This window comes from Anser cygnoides, chromosome 11 (genome assembly GCF_040182565.1).
Source record: "Anser cygnoides isolate HZ-2024a breed goose chromosome 11, Taihu_goose_T2T_genome, whole genome shotgun sequence".
NCBI lineage: Eukaryota > Metazoa > Chordata > Aves > Anseriformes > Anatidae > Anser > Anser cygnoides.
In genome coordinates, this window is record NC_089883.1 from 19001337 (window position 1) to 19026610 (window position 25274).

The 25274-nt window shown below is 38.7% G+C and overlaps 1 protein-coding gene across 6 annotated transcripts in view; it reads left to right on the forward strand.

Moving 5' to 3' along the window:
• PRTG (protogenin) overlaps positions 1-25274 on the forward strand; it is an 83713-nt gene that overhangs the window by 40888 nt on the left and 17551 nt on the right. For all 6 annotated transcript variants that reach the window (XM_048060083.2, XM_013177333.3, XM_013177332.3 and 3 more), the window contains 3 exons: positions 475-639; positions 1682-1987; positions 2706-2894. In XM_048060083.2, the coding sequence (XP_047916040.2) occupies positions 475-639; positions 1682-1987; positions 2706-2894 (660 nt within the window). The remainder of the gene's footprint in view (positions 1-474; positions 640-1681; positions 1988-2705; positions 2895-25274) is intronic.

Genomic DNA, 25274 nt, shown 5'->3' on the forward strand with positions numbered 1-25274 from the left:
TGTTTGGGGGGGCGGGGTTTTTTGTTTGTTTTTTTTTTGTTTGTTTTGTTCTGATGGAGTGAAGGCTCTGCATTCCTCCCAGTCTGCTATATTAAAAGCTCTGTAAATAGGTTTTGAAAAAACCTCCCTGACTCTAAACAAGTAGATTTAGAAGTTTGCTATGAACGATAAGGCAATTAGAGCTCGTGTGTTGTGTTACTGTACATTGGGCACAGTTTGTTGTGACTGATTCTAAAAAGGGGTTTAGAGGTGCATTCAGTGTCCCTTATTCGTGAAAATCCTGAAACACCATAATGTACACCACAGCAAGGCACAGTTACTCCTGTGCATAAAAGAACTCTACTTAATAGGTTGAAAAAATAGAGGTAGGCTGGGGAAGATCATGAAATAACTTGGTAAGATCTCAAATCCAAGTACTGTGATGTTTACAGGTTGTGAGAAATGTTTGTTTCTTTAACCCTTGTTTTATGGCAGGTTTAAACAATGAAGAGTACCAAGTGGTCATTGGAAATGATACAACCCATTACATTATTGATGATTTGGATCCAGCAAGCAACTATACCTTCTATATTGTGGCTTATATGCCTCTGGGAGCCAGTCAGATGTCAGATCATGTGACTCAGCACACCCTTGAAGATGGTAAGACAAATAAATACCACTCATTTTAAGTGAGCATTTTTATTTGCACTGAGTAGAAAAGTGCAATCAAGTGCTAACATCTCTCGAGGATCCAGTGACATCAGTGAGACTTCTGGATACATGCAGTCTAAGACTGAGTTAGCTAATGAAAGGAACGAGAATAAGGTAACATTCTGACAGGACAGCATTATGTATTACATGGTGTCTTTTTTTACACTGAAAGATGTTTCATTAAATCAGGTAAGTAATTGTTCCAGATCTTTAAGAACTTCCTCAGTGCTGAGAATGTGTTGGAAGCCTAGGATTTTGAACTGCACACCCAGTGCATCTTCTGGAAATTTTGAAGGAAAATTTGGAATAACAATTTGACATACCAAAAAAATCAAGGTGGTAGTTTTTGATGTGCATGTGGGGATGGTGTCTGTGCTTGTTAGTGGAATCTGAGTTTCATAAAAAAAACATACTGACTTATTTCCGCGCAGTGGTCTAACTATCCAGAACATCATGTCAACAACAAATTGTTTAGTACATCCCACTGGAACTGATTAACAAATTCTGACAGTGTTAAGCTTTGGCAGTGTGGAACATTGCCCATTCCAGTTATCCGCCTGTCTCTATGCCAGGAGTTACTACCCTTACAACACAGTTGGTGGAACGGAATATGCACAGAGTCTTCAGCACTGCAGGGGGTTGTCTAGACTCCTAGTTTAAGCTTCTCCATCTAACCTTGACAGTCAGTTTGGCAAAGCAGTAAAGTGCTGATTGCCATCAATTCCTGTTGGCAGCAATAAGAGATTAAAATGTTGAGGGCTTTACAGAAAGGACTATACTGTATGAAGTCTACACTGTATACTAAGTCTATACTGTATGCAGGTGAGAAGTACGAGCAGTGTCAAGCTATTCTCAAAATAAACAAGACTATACAAAACTTTTTAGATTATTTACTCTTTTATTACAAGTACCTCATCATAGGTTAAGGTGTCAGATGAGAATTTTACATCTTTTTCCTGAGCTCAATAGCTTTTGTCCTTTTCTTTTATAGTTCCCTTGAGAGCTCCTGAAATTAGTTTGACGAGCCGGAGTCCTACAGATATTCTCATCTCTTGGTTGCCAATTCCTGCAAAATACAGGAGAGGTCAGGTGGTCCTGTACCGTCTGTCTTTCCGCCTCAGCACAGAGAGCAAAATCCAAGTCTTGGAGCTTCCAGGGTCTACAGATGAATATCTCCTAGAAGGCCTGAGACCTGACAGCGTCTACTTGGTTCGTATCACTGCTGCAACAAGGATTGGCTGGGGAGAGGCATCTTTGTGGACTTCCCACCGGACTCCGAAAGCTACAAGTGTGAAAGGTAATTGTTATGTTACTGGCACCTTGGAGATGGGGTCAGTTGCAGGCTTCATCTGAGAGCTACACGTTTTTCTGACACGTAGCACAAGGATGTGAAATACGTTTTCCCATTACATGTTCTTATTCTAGTGATCTAGAAAGTAGTTCTCTATGCATGATTTTGTGGATAATCTGCACAAACTTCTGATTCCTAGAATAATAAATTAAACACAGTTAATAGTTTTAGGATCAAATGTTGACGAGGAGCTAATCTGTTTTGTGCTTTACATGGGACAATAGGAAGAAAAGCTGTTACTATTTTTGTGTTGATCTTTGATTGTTGTCGCATGATGGTATATAACATATCTGACACAGTGGCAGGAAACTTTAAATCAAACGTTTTAGCCTGTAGCCTTGTTTACAGTGATAACACAGTTTTCTACTGTTCTACATGATTTTAATCAAAAAACAAACAAATTCAAAAAGCATAGTTCTTCAGTGTCAAACCCTTTTCTTCATTTTGGACATTACGCAGTGGAGAGGCTGAATTCAAAAATGTTTTTTTCCTGATTTATCATAAATTATGCTTTTAGATTAGCTATAGGGAATCAAACATACTAATAAAGAAGAATGAACTAGAATGAAGAGTGAACTTAGGAGTGAAGGACGACCAGATTTTTGCATGGATTTTTTTTTTCTCAAATATCATCATAATAATAAGTATATTTCTCTAAAACCAGCACCAAAGTCTCCTGAGCTGCGCGTGGAGCCAATGAACTGTACAACCATTACAGTACAGTGGCAGCAGGACTCTGAGGACACTGCAGCTATTCAAGGGTACAAGCTGTATTACAAGGAGGAGGGCCAACAGGAAAATGGACCAATTCTCTTGGATGCCAGTGATCTGCAGTATACTGTCAGTGGTTTAGGTGAGTGTATAAAATACTTCTTAACAGTTCTGGAAGACAATAAGATCAAAGGACGTCCTAGGGATCTTAAATCTTCAGACATGTAAGGCAACAATGTTAGGTATGGCCATGTATTTTCCCAGCAGTAAGTTTTGCAAGTTTGAGTTATGCTGCTGGTGGAATAATCCTATCCCTAAATATATGCTGCACAATGCTTGGATAACCAGGTCTTATTAATCTTGTATAAGTTGGAAGAAAAAATACCAAAGATTTTTCTCTGGTGTTTCTAGCCTATGTCTGTGTTATTTGTAGCCTTTTTCACACCTACACTGCTCTACAAGCACTGTTTGTTCACTGCAGAATTGCTGTAGAATACACTACTGTAAATCCTTGAAAATTTTACTGGGATGCTGAGTAAAAATGGACTACAATTATCTTAAAATATTAATGGGATAGTAACATGCATGGTGTGGTAGCTAGTAGTCCCTCTGCGTGTTATTTCTTTTATATTTTAAGCAGTACTAGTAAATATTTGCAGAACTGAACATGAAGATTAGAGCACAGAGCTTTCTGAGTCTCATTGGAGTCTTTCCATCGATCATCAGGCTCTGTTTCCTTCTGCAGCTCTTGCCAAGTATATCAGTACAGATGTCTTGATATCACCCTTAGTTAGAAGGTGCTTCTGTATGTATATAAAAAAACTGAGACTTTTTTCATAAAAAGATAGGATCTATAATATAATCAGCAAATGTAATATAGGACTTGACACTTAGTATTTGAAATGTGTCAAGATAGTTTATTAGGGGTAGTGTGGAGAATTAATCTTTACTAAATTAACAAAATTGACCTGTAGTCTTAACTAGGTCAAATGGCCTCTTGACCATGCTCAGATAATTCTCATCTGCTGCATACAGTCGAGATACTATTTTAGGGGAGAGCATTCTGGTCTGTTAACTGGACAACTGACCATCTGTGACCATTCCTAGCCAGAGCATCTGGCAGCAGCTGACTGTTTAACTGAGCTGTGAGACAAAAGAGCAGTGGGTTGGAAGGATGTGATGTGTGTGTCCTAGGACATAAATTTTTTTGTCTTCTTGTTATGCAGTTACTAAACAATAATTTCACACAGGCAAACTCATTAACTGTGTGGCACCCCCCCCCCGCCCCCCCCCCCCCCCCCCCCCAAAAAAAATGATGTGAATTTTCTCAGTATACTAATTTTCCTCAGATTAGGATGTAGTTTTTACAGAATTCTGTATGTTTTTATTGGGTTTCCTTTCCAGTAAGCACACAGAGGAGAAAACAAAAGCAAAGTGAGTTTGGGAAACTGACTTTCACATTGGTGATTGATAGCATTGATGATGTAACTACTGTAAATGACTTTCAAATGGTTGCAGGACTCCTGATGGAAAGATAAGGATGATAAATCAGAATCGGCAATGGCAGTGTAAAATAGGTTTCAGTGACTGAACATTAAATACGTCAATATGAATATTATGCCACATTTTAATCTCTTGTTGGTTCCTACCTTACGTTTTTGAAAGCGGATCACTCTTACGCCAGTGTTAATGTCTCCCCAGTTACTTCTGTGTATTTTGAAACTGGGTTATTTAGCATGATAGTCACCATGTAAATAGAATTAAATGATCTGATCAATGTCAGGGCTGCCTTTCTCAAAATAAGTATTCACAGTTTCACATATACATTTGTTTGTGTTAAAGGTCTTGGCATTTATTTTTCAATAGCAGGCCATTTCCCAGACAAGTGTAAAATTCCATTATCACTTGAATTTGCCACAGGAGCAGACTCCTGAGTGCATACCATGCATTTTTGCCTCTATTTTTAATTCTTCCTTTGCTTCTTCCTGCTCTAGAAAGTTCTGACTCTTTACTTAGCAGAAAGTCTTTCATTATGACTTGACGAATCTGCTGTTACAGGTTCTGTTTTGGTAATGTTTCAGAATGTGTGTTCCGAAGTTGAAGCGAGTTTGGTTGGTGGAAGGGTTTGTTTGGGAACCTTCTTTCCATGGCTTTAAAAGTCGAAGGGAGTGTCCAGAGAGGGTCATTTCCCACTTTTCAATGTCTTCAGATCAGTTTTTCTTAAAGAATTTTAAGCATGTGCATATATATCCCTGCCTCAGTATCACCAGTAATCACTATTGCACTAGGTATTTATTTGCTTGCCACAGCTCACTGCGCAGCCAAATATATGATCATTAGGAGGGTGGAGCCTGTACAAGAGGAGCAGTGGCTCTGAAGAACCCATTTTAGGCTTATTTGGTTTATCGGAGCCAGGAACTCTTCTTAACTATGTGGCACTACTGATGGGAACCTCATTCTGCAGCCTGCATCTAGAGAGATTAAAATCACGCAGCTTCTTGCTTATCAGACTCGAAAAAACGTGATCCATGATGATGCTGCAACACAAGAACACAGTTCTTAAAGCTGCCTGGAATTAATTTTCATTAAAGAAAAATAATAGTTCTTATGCTAGTAACAGCAATATTTTTTACTAATTAAATGGATGCCTCTGGTGATGGGGGAATGCAACGTGTTCTTGTGCCATTAGTGCCTTTTACACTTGGAGTGAGGGAGGAAAGGAAGAATTCACTCTGCAAATTCATTCTTCTTTAGTTGGTCTCTAAGAGCCCTACCACCGTGTGTAATGGTAGTTACAGTTTCAGAAAGTTGCTCTTAGGTGACAAAGCTAACACAGGGTCTCACCAAATGCACACAAACCCGAAGGCAAGCAGGTTGTGGCAGAAATGTGTACACCAGAGGTGCTCTCTTGTTTCTGTTGTATACAAGATGATATCATGCAAAATAACTGTTTTCAGACAGAAACACCTTAGGGGATGGAAAAACTGGTTTGTTAGCTTTGGTGAAAACGCCTTGAGCATGGGAGCACACGTACCTGGGCCTTGCCCTGGTGCAGGGCCCTTCCCAGGAGAGCCTGTGGAGCGGAGCGTCCGTGCTGGGGACCGCAGCCCCCAGGAGCACCGCTGCCTCCCCGGGCTGGGGGCACTTGCAGGCTGCAGGGGCTGGCCAGGACCTGCCAGGTGACTGGGGGACCATGAAATGGAGCCCATCTGCTTTTTTTATGTATATGTGTGTGGGTATGTTTTTTATATATATATATATATTATATATATATATATATATGCACGCATGTGTATACACATGTATATGCGTGTGTATAAACATAATAATAATAATTGTTTGGTGGTTCCTGTGAGGCTTGGAGAGCCTGCAAATCTTCTGTCTGGGAAAGCTGCTTCTATGCTGACTGGGGTTACCTAAAGGTGTGTGACGTGAGGGATATCACAATCCCTTGCTGCTTCTCCTGGTACTCCAGTTTTACATTACCTAGTGGCGGCATCCTACTCAGTCCAGTTCCTCTGGAAAAATACTTACGTAGTGACAGACTCATTTATGCAATATACTCCGTGTTATCAAAAAGTTCAGTAGTAACCAGCATAACTTCCTTGCTTCCCTGAAATTCTTTTTTGTCCTACCCTTTTCTAGTTACAGAGAGGAGAAATGAGGAAAAGTGTATTTCACCCCTCACTTGGACAAAATATCTAAGTGCTTTTGTGAAGAATTTGTCAAAATCTATATGATGCAAAGACATGTTTTGTGACCCTGCATGGCACTCTGGTCTAAAGAGGGGGCTTGTGCAGAAGAATTAATAAGCTCCCTACTACATTTAGCATTCCCCTGGAGATCTGGCCTTCAGTTGTTTAATTTCCCCTGGATCTATTTATATTGCTTTATAACTATGATTATACCTAAGTTTCAATCAAGAGCAGCAAAGACAAGGTCAATCTACAACCTATAGAAATGGAATAAAGATATAAAAGAAGAGTCAGCGCAAAGAATTTCTTGAACTGAACTGTCAGATGCATGTCACCCAAGTGCCTTTTGAAGTAATTTCATAGAAGTGCTTATGAAGTTTCATAAAGCAGTTGATATAATGGTCTGATATGACATAGTGGTTTGATTTCCCCCCCCGCCCCCCCCAACATATTGCAGATGTATGCGTGAGAAAGTGTACATCTTAAAAACTTTAGCTTTAATGCCATCTTTCTCATTAAGAGCTGCAAATGTTGTAATATTGAGAAGGAATACTCTAAGAGCATTGTCTATTTTTTAATTTCAGATCATGACTATTGGTGTGTCAAGGTAGTTATTTCTGATAGCTAGGGCTGTAATTTCAGTTTGATCCCAGGTTTTGTTTGTGTCAAAATGTAGTCTTGCATATTTGTGTCTGAAAATTTTGGGATATCCAAAATTGCATATGTGGGAATTGATATTACTGTATGGTTATAAGTTACCGTGAAAATTTAGCTTGGGATTCACATACAAATTTCAAGGAACCAAGCATTTGAATGGTTTAGTGAAATAATGTGAAAAACCCTACAACTTCAACTTCAGCGTGCTTTTTTTTTTAAAAAATTCAGTTAATTGTTCTCAAATTTAATTTGATAAAGTATTTTCTAGTATTGCAGGTCTTTATTTTTGCTTGAGATACTCTACGTCAAGTCAGACATTCACATTTTTATTTGAGCAAATTGCAGCAGTCTTAAAATAAATACAGAAAAATCAGAAATGACATCAGTTCTTAATAAAGAACAACTAAAAGCTCGTTTTTTGTTTTGTTTTGCTTATAATAGCAGATGATAGTCCTGTATGCTGTAGCCATTATACCTACATGGTTGCATAGTGAAAAGTGTCTAATAGCTCAGTAGGTGACCAGGACAAATATTATCATTTATTACCACTGTTTACAGCTGGGTCAGTCCAGTGTTTACTCACACTGATTACATCCTTAAACTAAACCTCTTATCTGTCAATTCTCCTGATTGTGTGTAACAGGCTTGCTACTACAACTTATCAGCTAAAACATGAGGGATTTGCTGAGCGAGGGGAGGAGGAATTGGTTGAATTGCATAGTAATAAACCCCAAAGAAGTAGGTTGGGTGTGCTTAAAGCAGCCTTTTCCTCAGCTGTGACCTCGTACTCTTTCGCAGATGTGGCAGTTTATGTATATTTGTATTTAACAGTTCCAAACTCTTGGGCTAGTCCTGGTATGATATGCTTCTACTACACGTCAATAAACAAGAGGCACATTCCTTGCTTCATAGTCACGAAAGGCGGACCTGTCACCACTTTAAATGAGCCTGTCTTCCAAAGGCAGACATGGCATATCTGCATATCATTTTTTCCTTGTTCCTTTTTTCTGGATTTAGAAGGGGTGGGGGAGAAACCCTTATGATTAAAAGACGCAAGGGAGGGGGCTTTGCTACACTGGAAGTCTTTTCTACCTGTAAAATATCAGAGCCAGTGCTGCTTTGATAAGCTTTTGTCCCTTTTATGTACAGAGCTATATTGCATTTACAGGCTGTAAGTGTAAATAGTGATCTCATATATATATATATATACATATATATATATATATATTTTTTTTTTTTTTTCCTGTTCCATGGTTGGTATTTACAAACTGGTGCATTAAATTTTGTTTCAAATGTAAGTCAGTGCTAGTAGTTTCTCTAGATAGATTTGTAGCAGGGAGTTCCTTTTGATTCAGGTTTATTCTTGGACGTGTAAAAACTAGGCTGGGTGCCAGGGGCAGGGAAGGAGTGAAACCTTTGTCTTGTGCAGCATTTTTGACTAAGTAATTGTTGGTCTGTGCGCAGCGTGATGTGTGCCAGGACAGGGCAGTGGGGAGCAGCAGGAGGTTGCTTCGAACAAATTCACTGAGATGAGGTGACCAGACAAATGGATTCGCAGACTGACCCACTTCCTTAAATTTGTGCCTCTCTCATGGAAGAAAAATAAACTGCTCTGTTCAGATGAAAAATCGATTCACTCAGGTTATAAATTCAATTTTTACCAAGCAAAACTGAAGCTCGCTTTTACTGTATGTCCCTTTGTTGGAGCTTATTGGCATGGCATCCATTACAACTGTGTGTCTGGCTCCACTTTATTTAAGCACTCCTAGAGATGACGGAGTGGGAATCCTGGATAAATATCAGCTTGTTTTTGAGCAGATTTGCTCAAGAGAGGCCAGTTAACTATCAGCTGCTAATGCTGCATACTTATTGTGCAGTTCAAGTACCACATCTGTAAAAACGTAGTGCCTTCCTTCCTGTGCAGTTCTGTGGTTATATTCCTCTTGCAGTGCGCTCTGTCACGTTTGTCTCATAATTACATATTTTCAGCTTAATTTTTGTTCTCAGAAAAAGAGATTACTTTGATTATCACATTCTTTCTGACACTACAACCTTTATTAAATAAATTTGATTTATTGGTTCTTTTTGGTTTTTAGATGCCTGCGTTGTTTTTGAAAATAAATGTTATTTTCACACAGTTGATTTGTAATGGAAAGCTTTCATTAATGTTTAGTGTATCTGCCAATATTAAATTACACCACCAAGCCTCTCAATAGTTTACTGATTTAGCCAGCAATCAAACCTAATGGGTGCTGAAATACTGAAATCTGTAAAATCTACAATAGCAGCATAACTGTTTAGATGTCGATTAAAATGTTACGTATGACAAAACAGGGCAAACGCTCATTAAGAGAAATCTCCGGGCTTCTATGAGTTAAATGCAGAGTTGTGAAATAGTTTTAAAACTGATGGAGAATTATTTGTCTGCATGGTAAGATTGATTTGGGGTCAGAAAGATGTACTCTTGCTCTCTTAGATGGTTAAGATCTTTCAGAAACGGGTAGATTCCGCGTCAGAAGGATTGCCTAGCATTTTTTTAATGTAACCTTCTCAAATGTGCTCCCTGAACTACTCTGCTTGAATCCATTTATCTGGGAAAATAGTCCTGACATCCTCATTTGAACATGCCTTGACTTTTGCAGTGATTCATTTTAACTTCCTAAGTTAGTTGCACTTTAAAGGGGAGGGACAGGGTGAGGGAAGAAATAGCCAAGTGAAGATTGAAGACTGAATGTACTGTACTTCAAAAAACAAAAGAGAGTGTTAAGACCAGTTAAGCCTGGCTCTCTAAAGAGATAGTGGGAGCTGTCAGGATGAAGGAAGTTTCATTATTGCATGGGACGATGCCTTGCAACAATTTAATAGATTAAAAACATAAAGGCTTTATTAAGGCAACAGTAGAGATTATCTTCCATGGGCCGCTCCGATAGCTTTGGAGGGTTATTGCCTGTATTTTGGGAAGACTTTCCCTTTATCAGCTGTCCCTGACACTGAGTTGGGTGCAGTTGTTTTCACTCGGGACATCAGACTAATTATTTTTCACATCAGGCTAATTGTGTTGCAACTCTAAGAACTGGAATCAAGGGGGCTGGGCAAAGCACTGAAAATTGGAGGGGATGTGATTTGCAATTGGGCAAAAGAACTTGCCAGCCTCTAGTACAGCAACTGTATGTCTTCAAAGTATTTCAAAGGAAAGTTTTCTGTGGTGGTAAAGGAAAATGCTTGCAGGAAATGCTCTCTGCTGCTCTGTGTTCTTGGGCTAGAAATTCCACCATTTAAACCTAACCCTGTGTGGGAATTCAGTTGGGAAATTGTGTCATGTTGATTGAGTAACAGTTAGGATGTATGCAAATAGCGTTTCATTGTTCATTTGCTGGAGCTGAAGATTAAAATTTGCTTCACGAAAAGGACACGTTGATCACTATATGAAGTAATTTACAATTTTCTTGATGTAAAGAAAAACTCTCAAAGTTGCTTTTGAAATGTTTCAACTATTACAACCAACATGTAATAACATATTTTTTAGTAGATAAATTTTTAAATGTTACCAATAAATAAAGACTAATTTATTGGAATTGGAAAATGCAGTTTTAAAGGAAAAGAGCAAGCAGGTAAAATGGCAGGTGTGATCTGAGAGTTGCTTATGTTTCTTTCTTAAAAAAAACGACAAACCACCACCAACAAAAAAACCACAAAACTATGTACATTATGTTATACAGCCTATTTTTTTAGATCTAAACGGAACTTTAAATACGGTAGTTTTACTTAAGTGGGAGGATTTGTCTCTGGGAGACAGCATTATTTAATTTGCTATTTATTGGACTTCATTAGTAAAATACTTAAGTCCTGGATTGCAAAGAAACTGCTCCTTGGAGAAGGCTTAGAGAAAACTCCTGTTATAGGAAATTAAATCAACATTGTCCATTAATCATACTGCATGTCAACCCCCAGACCTTTCTTGATTGTTCTTGGTGAATGTGAGGAACCATTAGATGTGTGAGGTCCTTAAAGGTCTGAGTAAGTCAAAGGGGAAGAGTTTAAAAAAATGCCACCATTAGCACATGAAAGAGACTTCAGAGTGGACAGAAGAAAACATTTGCTGTACAGGACTAGTTACATTTCTTAATTTTTTTCCTCTGTGTTTTTTTAAATTACTATTTTCTTCCTTTGTTTAACAAAAATACAGATGTTGTGCTTGAAATGTTAACTTTATTTTCTCCTGATTTTTTTTCTTTAACTTTTTTTGGGGATTATGTCACTGCTTTTGATAAAGTTGTATGGGAAAGTTAACAGTGGGGTTTCTTTATGAAACCTGTGTTAGTGATAAATAAGTGCACTTCTAAAGCTGAGCTAATGTGCTTTCTGGTAGCTTTCCTGCCCAGAGTAACACCTTGGTTAGAGTGTATTTGCCATGGCATTATTGCTAATAGAAGCGTTTTTCTATTTTGGGAAATGATGCAATTGTGGAAAAGCCAATGTTTTTTCAGGCTGTCAGGAGTCACGCTTTTGTGGCAAATGAAGAGCGGGTATGTGGGAAGTGGGGAAAAAAAGCAATCTTGTGTTGGAAGACGAAGCTTTTGCTCTGAAGCTTTTCTTCCAAACCTCTGATTTATTTTTTTTCATCTAGGAAAAATGTTTAGTAGAAATAAGTTTTGCATTAAAAAGCGTATTTCAGCATTTATACCCACTTCCACAGTATTTATGCCATTCTTATAGCTGAATATTGTACTTCGACTCAAACTGGTTATAATTACAAAATCAAGACATTTGCTACTGCACATTTTTGTAGAAGCTGTGACAAGGAAATATTTTTTTCATCCAGTTTGGTAGATCAGTTGAAGACTTGGATTTTCTGTCTGTTGCGTGCAACCACTTATGCATGCAGTGGATCTTTGTGCAACTGCCATATTATATATTCAGACAAGGGAGCAGACATAAAATATTGTTTAGAAATACATCTCGAAAATGTGGTCTGCACTTCAGATCCCAGAGCTTTCTAGTAAGGCGATGGAATTGGAAATGTTGAGGAGCAGCAGGGCCAATGGTAGGAGGATGTGTACGGGGGAAGAGAGGCAGATAGGTGAGTGTTGTGCTGCTTTGCCTTGTGTCTGTTTGCCCATCAGTTCCCACCTTATCCTTCCCATGTTTAAGATGCAGGAAGAAGTGTGCTTGCACCCTGTTGCCTGGCTCTGTATCTGTGCGTCTGTATTTGCATGTTTATGTACAAGATGTTAGGGGAAAAATGGGATATCTCTTGGCTTCCTGACCTGGCTCCGTGTCTTAGTCTAGCCCAGCACTTGTTCATCAAAAATATACATCCTACTGTGTCAGTCTTTTTGTATTACTTTTCATTTTCGTAGTACTTGCTAATGTTGGCCTAACCTAGGCTTTGTCTTCCTTCGTGTCTTCTAGTCTTCGCCTTGCTGCTCATGTCCTGCCTTTATCTAACTTCTTTCTCCCATTGGCCCTAGCACCTTAGTAGCAACAACCACATGCCTTGGAAAACCCATAGCTGTAGCATTCCCCCTCAGTTATTTGTGCTGAAACACAAGGAAGAGAAGGGCTGTTTTGGTGGAGTTGGAGCAGGTACTGATGCTTTAAACTGAACGTTGCACAATGTTCATCAAATCAGTGCCAGAACTGACCTGTACATTTCCAGATTTCTGGCTTTGCATTCAGTCTATTGTATAACAGCTCCCCCTTGAGGGAAATGTCTTTTACTAATAAATTCATGAAATGGCTGTTCTATCCATGGGAGTTTTGTGTGGACAGGTTTGGGGTTCACATTTTCTCCGAACTGCGTAAGATGAAGGAGATTCCCGGTGACCACGCTGCATCCCACCTAGCTGGCCACAGCTGGCAGTACCAAGGGGGGTTCTGCCTGTTCTGCCTCCTGGGAAGTCACTTCGTTCTCTGAGCTCATCAGAACGCAGTTTGGAGCCTGACAAAGTAGCAAAAACTCTTTCGGAAGAAAATACCCCGTGTTCCTCGTGTACCTGTCTGTGCTGCCGCCCTCTGCTTGTGCTAACATTTGTGTGGTTGCACAAGGATGGGGGGGAAGTTGCCCCGCGTGAAAACTCAGCAAGGGGAGGTTGTGGCAGGAGTGAGTGCCCGAAGGGTGAGGGGAAGCAGGCTGGCTCCTTTCAGCAGCAACGTTGGCTAATGTTGCTTTAAAATGCTCATCAAACTGCAGGCTCAATTTAGCCTTTATAAAACTGAATTAATGATGGGAAAACCTTTTAATTGTACAAAGGAGGATAGCTAGCTAAGAGTTAAGTAGCTTTGTGTTTATTTTACTGAAGTAATCAATCAGCCAGACTGCTTTCTATTTTCCAAGTATTGTATAAACTTCATATGCAGAGGAATTACATCAAGATCGTTTCGTTCTCCCTTTTTCAATCAAGATAGTAATAAAGATTGGATTTAAATTTTGAACGGGTTAAGAAAGATAACAAAAATAACCCTGTTTATGAGCAGTCTCCCAGTCTTTCATTTACTACCTTTCAGCTTGTTAATGCAGTGTTTGACATGTATTTAATACTTGTTCCTCACAAAACTAATTAAAAAATATAGCAGGTATGGTGAAAGATTTAAATTACAGCTGGTCTCTGGTCAAACATTTTGACAATTACTTTGCTTCCAACGAGAAGTGATTTTGTTTGGAAAAAAATCAAGAAAGAAAAACATTTTTAAGGCCAAATTCCTGTATATATAATTATGGAAAATACTTAAAACGTATAAAAGCATCCTTGGAAAAAGGGACACCGTCTGTGGAAATTCTGTTCCGTGTTCTGCGAGGATGCAATTTACTTTTCCATGTTGTTATTGCTATTCTGAGCGTCCTTTAAAGTACAGTAATATTTACCTATAGTAAGTAGTATTTACATTCAAACATTTTATAATCCATTTCCAAGTGGGAAAAATACATGTACTTTTTTTTTTTTCCTTCACAAAACATCACAAAGTATAAAGAAATAGTAGGGCTATGTTTTCAGCCAGAAGAGCAAAAAAAAATTTCAGAAGTTTCAGGAAGCCTGACATTTTTCACGCTACTCTTCTTGTTCAGACATTTCTTTGCACAGACAGCAAACAACATTTTGTAGGAGGGTATTAGTACTCAGAACACAGTTCAGAAAATTACTCTTTACTAAAGCATTTGAGCTTTTGAGAATATTAAGGTGAAATTCACAATGTGCATGAGCATCTTGACCCTTTCTTTCTACACCACCTGCAAGGTGTAGAAAGAAAGACTGGTCCAGAGGTTTGGTCTTAATTAAGTAGTCTTCAAATAAACCGCTAACATCTATTTACCTAAAAGCAGCATTAACTTGCACAACTGCTGCCACTAATATAGACTTAGTAATCCTGCTGGTGAATTATTTTAGAAGTACAGAGTTCTGGCCTGGGAAGACATGAAAACAAGATGAGGAATTGTACCAAATTTATGCTCACTGAAATCATTCGGGAAGCAATAGAAGTGTGTAGTGTATCGGGCTTCATTGCCTGGAGATGAGCTGTCACTTACTGTATTCTTTTAATAAACTTTTCTGTGCAAATACCCACCACAAAACTGCTGATGAATAGCTCATGCCATTGTGCCAATGAATATAACAGCAGTGCCTGTTAGAGCCAAGGACATCGTAGGGTCTTGGATACTTTTCTGATCATTACAGATGGAAATTTTCTTTAGGGCATGTTTTAGAAGTCCAGGATGTCACTGTATGAAAATGTGAAAGCTAAAAATAACCCTGCTGTGCCAAACCACTAGGGAGGTTGTTCAGCATAATCTAAATGTAATTAAAATGAATACCCTTGTTAAATGTCAAAGGCGTGCAACCAGTGAGACAAAAAAAAGAGGCAGCTAAGAAGATAGTGGGGGGAAAGTAACAGACACGTTCATACGTGGAGAGAGATACCGCAATGCATCTCGTGGCTGAGGAAACAGAGACCTGTGTCCTCATTACTTAAGGTGAAATTACCTGCTGAGCTAAGGCACATAAGGAGAACTCTTTACAAGTGTTATTAGCTGTCTTCCTTGCTTCCTGGTTTTGTTAACATGTGCTATGGGAAAATGCCATGAATAGTTTGCATTAAAAGTAGTACATGAAGGCGGCCTGATGCCAGCCTTTTTTTTTCTTTAGCCATTCTTAATACATCTGGATATAACTTCAGCAAAGTAAATAAGAGAGCTGCCATATTAGAACCAACGAATGTGTATCAGACTGTTAGTCTAGGACAAACGCATCCGTTTAGAAAATTTGCTCTAAAACTTGTTAGTCTTCAAGGTTAACTTGCCCCTCCACTCTGTATTTAGCAAATGTTCAGTTCTCACACAACTGTGCATGCCACAGAGCCTGTGTACAAGAAGTGTAGATAAGCTCTCCTCTGTCTTCATACTGCATTGCTGTATTGGTGTGTGACAAATTCAAGGGAGTGCTCTGAGAGCGGGAGCATGCGTGGCCCTCAAAGCCTGCAAAAACACAACTTCCCACTGAAGTCTGGACTCCAATTATATATATGTACAGCTGGTAGGGGCTATGTAGCTAATATTTGCCATAATAAAAATACAGTGGTTTCACTTTTACATACTTTATGCTTAACCATCGCTTGTTTCCTTTTAGGACTGACTTGCTTTCCATATAGCAATTTGCAAATGTTTTAGTGTAGTTCCTTGTTGCCCTTGCAAGGAAGAGCTCCAGGCTGATGGTTATTTGCCCTACCTGAAAATTCTGCGTGTTGCAGTCATGCTTGCCACAGCACAACTCCTAAAGCTTGAGATCTGAGATGAGTCACCAGACCACAGATGTTTTCACAATGAAACTGTGCACCTTCTAGAAAGTCGCTGTGGTGCAAGTAATGATAGATAGTGTTTTCATTTTGCTGCTCAGAAGGGTCAAAATGGCATGGGGAGTCCATGACGGATCAGTAGAAAATGTTGGTTCTGTAAGAAAATTTATTTCATAGCTTCAGGGGAAAGTGTGGGTGCTGTGAACAGATTTCCTTTGTCATTGTATAAAAATGTGTCGTTTGTAAGGTGATGCTGGATGTCAGGCAGTCGGTGCGTATGTGTTATAGTGCTTGGTATCTAAACAGTTGTTAAGCCAAACTTGCCCGACTGCTCACTGCACTGTGCTTAGGTGCGTTTTCAGGAAGCATTCCTCTCAGTGCGAAGGTCAGACACGTTGTCCATGCTTCCTTTCCTTCTGCAACACAGAAAGGCCGGTCTTCACGGGGGAGATCATCTTTTCAGTCTCCTCCTTATGGCAAAGAACTATTTGTAGCGCACCCCTTTCTTGAGGGTGGTTGTAGCAGGATTATAATTATTATTAAATCAGACTCTCTAACGTCTGTCTCCAATTAACTGTTCTGTCTCTCATGTACAGGTCTTACATACAGCTGTATGTAAGGGTACCTGTTGTATGGGGTAGCACATCCTATTTGCAGCAGTGTGTGAAATCTCGGTGGACATATCTGGGTTAGTAACTGGGCATATTGGATGGTCTGCTGGCTCTTTCGGACACTCCTTCCCTCCCCCTCTCCCTCCCTTTCTTCTTCCAGCGATGGCCTCTCTACATAATTCCATTAAAGTGATTGTGCTCCGAGGGGTGGACTGAGGGGCAGTGCTCTCATCTTTCAAAGCAGGACCAATGAGCTATGTGCTTTCCACTGGGCAGTAACAAAAGAAAAGGTCTCTTAGAAGAAAAGACGAGCACAAAAGATCAAAATTAGGTGTTTGTCCAGGCCTCTGGTATTGCTTTCAAGTTAGCTTTTGAGGGCTCACTTTGAAAATGGTGAGCCAGGCTAGTTAACATAAGGATGTCTGCTAGTTTTAGAGTGTGTTGTTAGAATAATATTGGAAGAAAGCGTTTTGCTTGTGTAATTTAACAGTTCCCTAAAGCACGAGAGAAGCCCAGAGACTGATCAAAACTGGTGCAGGCACAGCAGTAATGTGACACGGCCCATACAAAAATGGAGCCAATTTGAAGTCCTTAAGATTTGCTTAATTTCTTTTAAAAAGATTAGAGGCATTTAAATCATTCTGTCGCTTCTGTGTTCTCTAAAAGGCCCAAATGCTGGATGTTGGGAATTCATCCTCTAGCCCTCCCCTCACGCTTCTTTGTATAAAGCTGCCATTGCTGATTGTGGGCAGTAGGAGAGGTGATGTTTTTACTGCAAGGGGGTGTGAGGTGTTATTTGTCCTGGGGCCCTCGAAGGGGATAGCGCAGAGCTACAAAAGGGATACAGACCCTTTTCACATTTAGACAAATAAGCGAGATCCATCCAAAGCCATGGAAAGCCAGACTATTTAGCTGAATCAATTCATATATGTCATATGTTCTGGTTTCTACCAAAATAAACCTTCACAATGTTGTAAAAAGAACAAATCGCTTAGTTTCCTCTTCAGTTATTTGGTTTGCAAAGGAAAACATGAGTATCACAGACAGGCTTTGTTCTAACTGTTTAAAGTTACCTTTAAGTTGAAGAACAAGCCATATAGGTGTAAAATGTTGGCAATTTGTAACTTCTCAGAAACTACTTCAATCTGATATTAAAAAGTTGTTATTTAAAATATGTGATCAAACTAAATTGCAACTCCTTTAAAGAAAAAAGTCATTAAATATCATTATCTGAAACTTGTAAGGATGCTTGGAAATTACATATCCAGAGCCTGGACAAGATTTTAAAAGCCATAATGTAAAAGGATTGCTAAATTTGTTTATTTGCTTAATCATATGTACCTGAGCAATGTAAAAGGGCATTCTTTGAAGGGAAAAAAAAATTAAATCCAGTCCTGAAAATCTGAGAGGGAATACCTGTTTTTTTGAGGGGAAAAGACCTGAATTTGTGTCATCTTTCTACTTCCCAGCTTTATGTTACTGTTTGGCTTGATGTGCTTTTCTCTGGCCCTTTTGTCTAGTATATTTGAAATGTATTTGCTTATTTTCTTAATAAGTTTCTGCTGTATTTACATTACTTTGCTTCAAAAGTACATTTTTAAGGATAGTATTTCTCAGTGCTCTTCCTTTCCCACCCTTCCCCCTTAATAATTCCCCTGGACCTCTGTTGCTTGGAGCAGACTTTGGCTAGCCCCAGATTCGATGTCAAAGGCCATGACCTGATGTCAGAGCAGCCCATGCTGCTGGCCTCTTCTTTGAATAATTATCTGGAGTTTATTGTGTTGAAGGGATGGGCTTGGGGGCAGCGCAGTCACCCTGGAAAGCCAGACCAATGAGCTATCCAGCCGGACCACTACCCAACAATGGACCTGTGGGTTACACAAAAAATCCAGCAGCACAAAAGAGTAAATTAAAAATGGACATTTGGCCACAGAAGTTTTGTCCTTAGGACAACCATTTTGTCAGCCTTCTTGGTACAGTACTGTTTTGATAATTGAAATTGAAAGGAAAAAGGTAGTATTTAAAATCTGTACGTATGCTGGACTAAAAGAAATACTTTATTTATCCCCTTCCCCGCCTGTCAGAACCACCAGCTTGAATGTGGCTGAAAAAGTAATTTCTATCCACTGTGCTCAACTCAGGACATGAAGACACTCAACTCTTTTTTCCTAGAAATTCTGTGCAGTCCTAATACTTTTAGAAACAAGAGCAAAGCCCCAAATACTTTTATTTCTGTCAATATTTTGCTTTTAAAGTGCCGAGAGTGGGGATGTTCAAGTATGAAAGTATGCTCAGTATCCAGACTTAACGAGTCAACAGTAAAGGGTAGTAAAATGTCCATTTTCTTTGGGCTTCCTTATCTTTTCCACTCCCCAGAAAGGACTTAAAAAGTCTGAAATCCAGGTTGAGGATTGCTGTCTCTTCTTATCAGGACAAATGAAAGGCTGCTAGAGGTGGACTCACTGTTCTGGAGGGTTGAAAAGAGGGTGGAGGTGGGGGGGGGTTCTTTCATGATCTGACCTCGGATTCTTTCTTAATTTTATCTAGCCCTGACCTGTTGGCTCTGCTCTGGCTCCTTTCAAGGCCTTTGGAGCTTCACAAACATGCAGCAGCTGAAGGAAACAATGACAGGGCTTTTAGGGGTTGCAATATTACACTCTCTTGTAACCTTGACTAAGTAGCCTGCAAACAGATGCTTTCTATGAAGCGTTTACCAGAAAGCCAAAATTTTGGCTGTGTTTGTACACACCAGACACGTTTTGGGTAACTGTTCATTCAGCTGAAGCTTATATGGAATCCAAATTTATAGTTCTAAATCAAGGGTGTTACAGAGCTGTATTTGCCGATACAATATGGTGATGGAACCTGCTGTTACATGTTTTATGGCTATCTTTAATGCCGTAGATTTACTTGGAATGGAAGAATTGTGCGAAGACAAATTATCAAAATCTCAGTGGGATAAACATTGTTTGGTCTTCTGCAGAAAACTGATTTGAAGATAGTGTTAAAATGTAATCAGGACATATGCACTTCTTTTTTTATTATTTTTTTGAGGAGGGAGGATGGAATTATATATGGATTAAGATTTTTGATTGGTATCCTTCTTCAAGATGAGAGAGTTTTAATTATGTAACAGAACGTGTCAAGAATGGATTTTTTTGTTCCATCTTAAATATGGAAGTGACTTTGTTCTTAGTAACTTTTACTAAAAGAAGTTCAATCTGTGCAATCTTGATAATTTAAGAATGAGATAGTTGCATTTAAAAAGTACTTCACCAGCTGCTAAGCAATTAGAAGCACATTTTTTTTCTTTTAGATGTTTAATTGCTAATACAGGCATTTCATCTTTGATGCCTCTAGTTTTTCCAGCTGCATTCATTGGAAGTGCATGAGGACACCATCTGGCAGTAATGAGGTATAACTCTACCAGATGGAACCAAAACACATTGGTGGGAGAGAGATGTTCCTTCCTCTCTGCATGTCACCTTTGTCATTCGGGAAATGTCTTCCAAACAGAGAACCTTTTTTTCCCCTTCCTTCAAATAATGATAGCCGCTATAGCAGTCATCCCAGAAAACCTAGATTTTCAGTGTATATATTTCAGAGGCCAGTAAGGGTCATCAGGAGCATCATTTATTCTGTTGTGGAACAATCCCAGCTTGTTTTATGTTTGTGTGTGTGTATTTGTGTCAGTTCTTTAGTTCTTCTAAAATATTAAGTTTGAGACACTGACTTAATGGAATTCCGTGGAATTAATACACCCACATACACTAAAACTAGTTCTGGCACAGGAAGGTATAATTTCTGTTACTTGTAGTTGCTTTGCCTGCCACTGTCTATTTACTAGACCATTTATATTTTTCCAGGCTTTGGAAACTGGTCTCTGTACATTTAAAACCTGCCTAACTAAGAAATGTATATAACTGGAACTTATTACAATTTTAAGTTTTGGAAATAAACTGAGAAAAAACGCATATGAGTACTTCTGAATGCTGCTTCTCCGTACAATAAAAGAAATGGGAGAATTACACAGAAGCAAGGCTGATGGCAGTAGTAACTGAGCTGATGCAATAAAATATAGCAGTTCCAAAGAACATCCGTTCTCTACATCTGTAGAGCATCTACAGCTGTAGAGCAATAGAACTGGTAAGAAATTGTCAGTTCTTCATGATGTTTTTGCAGTTTCTGTCAGTATCTTGTGTCCAGATAAATAAGCGGATCTGATTCTCCCTCCATCCTGAGAAATGAAATGATTTGTCATAAAAACAGGATTGGGACATCTGAGTTCGCTATAGCTTTTCTTGCTGAATCTGTTTTTACAGCACTAACCTCAGTCACTGCTCTGAGCTTTCTATCTGCCAAGAAGCTAAACATAATCTCTAAAATTACACCTTAATGATGCACTAAGACAATAAAATAGAGAAGTGTTCTCATTTGAACTCTTACCAAGCTTCAGCCACTGAAATGTTAAATGTGTTTTCCAAGTTACAATCTATGTTTTAAATGATAGTTCAATGTATTTTTAGCTCATACTTACAGTATTTAGCTTTGCCATAGTCCTACTGTGAAAAGTTTCTAAACCTATGGACTTGTAAAAGAAGGAGAAGGCTCCCCCAAGCGTCTTTCTGCTAAAAGACATATTGGGGTTGAACCTGCAGGGCTCACTGCAGATTTTTATGGGAGAGTGAATTACAGCATATGGGATGCTAGAGAAGTATCGCTAGGGAGCTGTGACCTACCTACAAAAACTGTCATAAGAAAATGAGGCTGATCCTACTTTTCATTTTTTTTTTTAAAGGCAAAACAGTGGTGTTTGGAACAGTATCCATCCCGATCATTTTAAATTAACCATTATATTAATCATTATAAGGCATACTTAGCTTCTTCCAATGTGTATTTTATAGGAATATTATTACTAGAGGTGATATTTATGACCCTGATTGATGTGTTTTAAATTCATGTGTTTTACTATTCATGTGTTTTAAATATTGCCAGGCTTTGGTTATATAAAATGGTTGTAAGAGGCAGATCCATTGTGCTGTGTGAAGCTGTGCCAGCTTATCACATCCAGTCTCTAATGTTTTCTAAAAGACAGTCTATATACTCCAGAGGCACTCCTGTAATAAAATCTATGTATTAGCTCTGTCATGTTTATATTGACATCAGTGCTGGCCTCTTGCTTTGTATGAACAGTGTAGTTTTGTGTCTTTTCCACCAGCTGATTTAAGTAATGACAATAAAAATGCCCGTAAAAAGGCTGTGGGTGCTGTGACACTTACTTAATTTTATAACCGTCTAACGTAGCCAGCAGCATTAAAACAAAATGGAACAAACGAGTGAGCAAAAACCAAACAAGCAAACAACACATTCAACAGGAACAAAATAACTTTAACAAAATGAATCTGGTTGGTATATAGGCTAGAACATTGCTCATGTTCACCCCTTGTCTGGGAACGAACCTTCAACCACTACACAAATGCTGACAATTGCAATCGCAGGAGAATTAAATGAAATGATTCAGTGTTACCAGGCTGTTCATAAAGATTTTGAAAATGCAGAGGTGAAATCTTGATGTGAGCTGCTGTTTGTTTATTTGACTTAAACTGTTTTTTTTTAGTGTTTGAGTGAATCACCATGCCCATCTTGTTTCTGAATAGCAGCGATTGTCTGTGGAAAGATGTGTGTTACTTCTGGGTCTTTTATGGGCGTGAATGATGGCCTCAGTGCTCACTTCCTTGATTTCTGAGCCTCTCAGCCTCCTGTTGCTGTATAATGTGCATGGATGGCGTACACTAAATTTGAGACTGTCAGCCCCTAGGTGGCCATGCCATCCACAATCTTTTATCAGTGATTTATGTGTAAACTATTCAGGACACCTATGCAGGCTGAAGATGAGAAAGCTCCTGAAGTTCGTTTTCTAAGGATATGTCTGGCTTTGAATGTTTGATCCAGTTGATGAATTGCTAGATGAAAGTGTTTACGCCACATTTGTGTTGGGATTGCCATTTAGGAGTAAATCATACCATAAGCCTGTGGACAAAACCAACAGTTGTTCATAATGCACAGAAGAGAGGTGACTATAGACAAAAAAAAATATTTTCCAATATTTTCCAAGCAAGTTTTATATCATTTTTTTTTTTTAGCTGCTTCATACACTGTCCTCTTAAAATTCTTTTGTATTCTCCTTTTTGGATTTCTGTAGTATTTAGGCTTTTCTAGGCTAGTACATAATGCAGCCCTGCTCAGTAACTGTTTCAGTTACAGATACCAGCAGATTCTGTTTCAGCCATAGAAGCAGTAAGGTATGACAGCTCAAAAATTGTGACACCCCTTTTGGATTAAACCAGTCTTGCTGCCAACTGAACAGTGATGTCCTGTGTATGAAGTGGAAATAACCTTGATTTTTAGACGGTAGAGACTAGTTGAAAGGCTTTATTTTTAAACAGATTCTTCTATGTGAAGATAGTTTTTTGAAACTTCCTGCAAGAATTTTTGAAACTTCTTACAAGAGTAAGATGAATGGTATTCAGTGTTGTGCAGAATTAAGTAAAACACATTGGATCAAAAAAGTGTTTGTCTTAGACATGTGAATTCTTTTTTTTTTTCTGTGGGAGTTAGATTTGCCTCTTTCTTCCACATCACATTCTTTTTCTCCCCAATCAAACATTAATGAGGAATTCAAGTTTAAAAAAAAAAAAAGGCAATGAGGATAAACAGACCTCACAGGCTCCTCATTCAGCTCAGCAGGGCACTAGACCTTAGCTATTCTTTATTTCACGGTGAAGGTGATCAGTTCTGGGTGACCACTTTCAAAGGGCATGGAGTTTTTGAAGGTGCTCAGCAGGGTGATAAATTGTCGTGTTTGTCATCATGTGTCTTGCGGAAATGCAGCAGGGGCCTCTTCTGCAGGAACTTGTAAAGAAAAAGATGCAGACAGTGACACTGGGCTGGTTGGATGCCACCTGTTTGTGTGGAATCATGTCAAAGGTCTGCTAAATAGTACTTGAATTCAAGTTTACTCTAAGAATGGATGAGAAAATCAAGTATAACAATCTCCAAAACATAATCCTAAAAAGATCTTGAAGATGTTTTGATGGCCTCAGTTTTTAATGTTGCTTTTGTTTTCAAAGATTTCAGTTATGTGCTAAATACCTGTATTCCTACCACAGGTTAAGTAGGAAGTCTGGGGAGGTAGATACTTCTGATTTTCTGAGACACGCATTGTAATTCACGTCAGAAAGTTACCATAACTCGATTTGGACATGTGAAAGTCACTTGGTACTTCTGAAGCGTAGTAATCTTTTTGGTTGGGCTCAGTGTTTTGAAATGCCCCTTCCCTTCAGATGAGTTTTTTTTTTTTTTTACAGACTTCTAAGAGATTGTAATGATTTATATATATAATATCTTGCTATCCTTCTGAATTTTCCATGTTAAAGTTCCGTATTTCCACTTACGTTGTGCTTAACGTTATTCTTGGTGTTTTTGTCCATCTCCTTTTATCTGATTGCAGTTTTGTTGACTAGTAATAACTGACTTCATCTGTTGTTAAAGTGATGTAAAGTGAAAAAATGTTTAAAAACTCATTTTCCAACATTTGGCTATTTATATTGTTTTCCTGTGACACTGAGGAAAACAGGAATGGGCTTTTCTTGCCTATTCTAACATTAATGCTAAATTGCTAAATATGTCAAAGAAATAACTGAAATCCAACTTTAAGAGTTCATTTTGCTCTACACCTATATTTAGATTTCGGTAAAATAATCTTAAAAATAAACCTAGATGTAAACTGTATCTAGTGGTATTGAATTAAGGCTGATGTTAGTAACTAAATCACAAAAAGATTGTCTATTTCAAAATAAGCATGAAAACATTTTACAAAATGCATTTTTATGAAGCAACCGTGCCTTATATATGGAAGAACAAAAGCCAGCTTTGTTAAGTTTGTATTGCTTATGCAGAGACTGCAGAGGGCGCTAACGATCTGACATAAGCCCAAGTCGTTTGTGGTTAGGAAACGGGTTCCTGTTTATTTCAGGAGAAAGGCCATGTCAAATCTTGGCTGAAATGAGAAAGAGGAGAGCTTATTTTGAAAAGAGATAACATTATGGTATTTAGTGCAAGGAAAAAAATAATCAAGTATAACACAGTCATATGACATTGGCCTAGACCTTCTTAAAACATTAATTAAGTATATAATTAATTAAGTAGTAGATTCATTAGCTGTCACAGTGGAAGAGGAAAATAATGTGTACATCAGTGCTGCTATAAAGTTTAGCTGCGCCCATAAGAGCTCATATGTGTGACCACTTTGCAAATCACCCATCGTATGGATGGATTTGTTACAAATATCAAGAGAGCAGGCTGCAGAGAAGCTAGCTTTGGCAGTGCAGCCATCCTGGTGGTTTGTACTCCATGCCATCTTCATTTATGAAAAGCTTAAGGCCCCTCTTTTTTACTCGTTTTCCTGTAGTATTTTTTTCACTTGGACCAAGGCCAGTGTATCACTAACAAAACTGAGGGAAGCAGCAAACTGCAATATGAGAACCCACAGGCATGGCCAGAGTAGCAGCAAACTGTAATATGAGGACCCAAAGATATGGCCAGAGAAAGGGAAGGAGGGAGACCCTTCAAGCTAGGAGCAGTGACCCTCTAAGAATGCCAGAATCAGCTTTCAGGAAAACATATGGAAGCGGTAGTTTTAAGTCAAAGGTGTTATTAACCATGACTGTTGTTTCACAGTATTATATATCCTCTAGGAAGCTTGAACCAAAA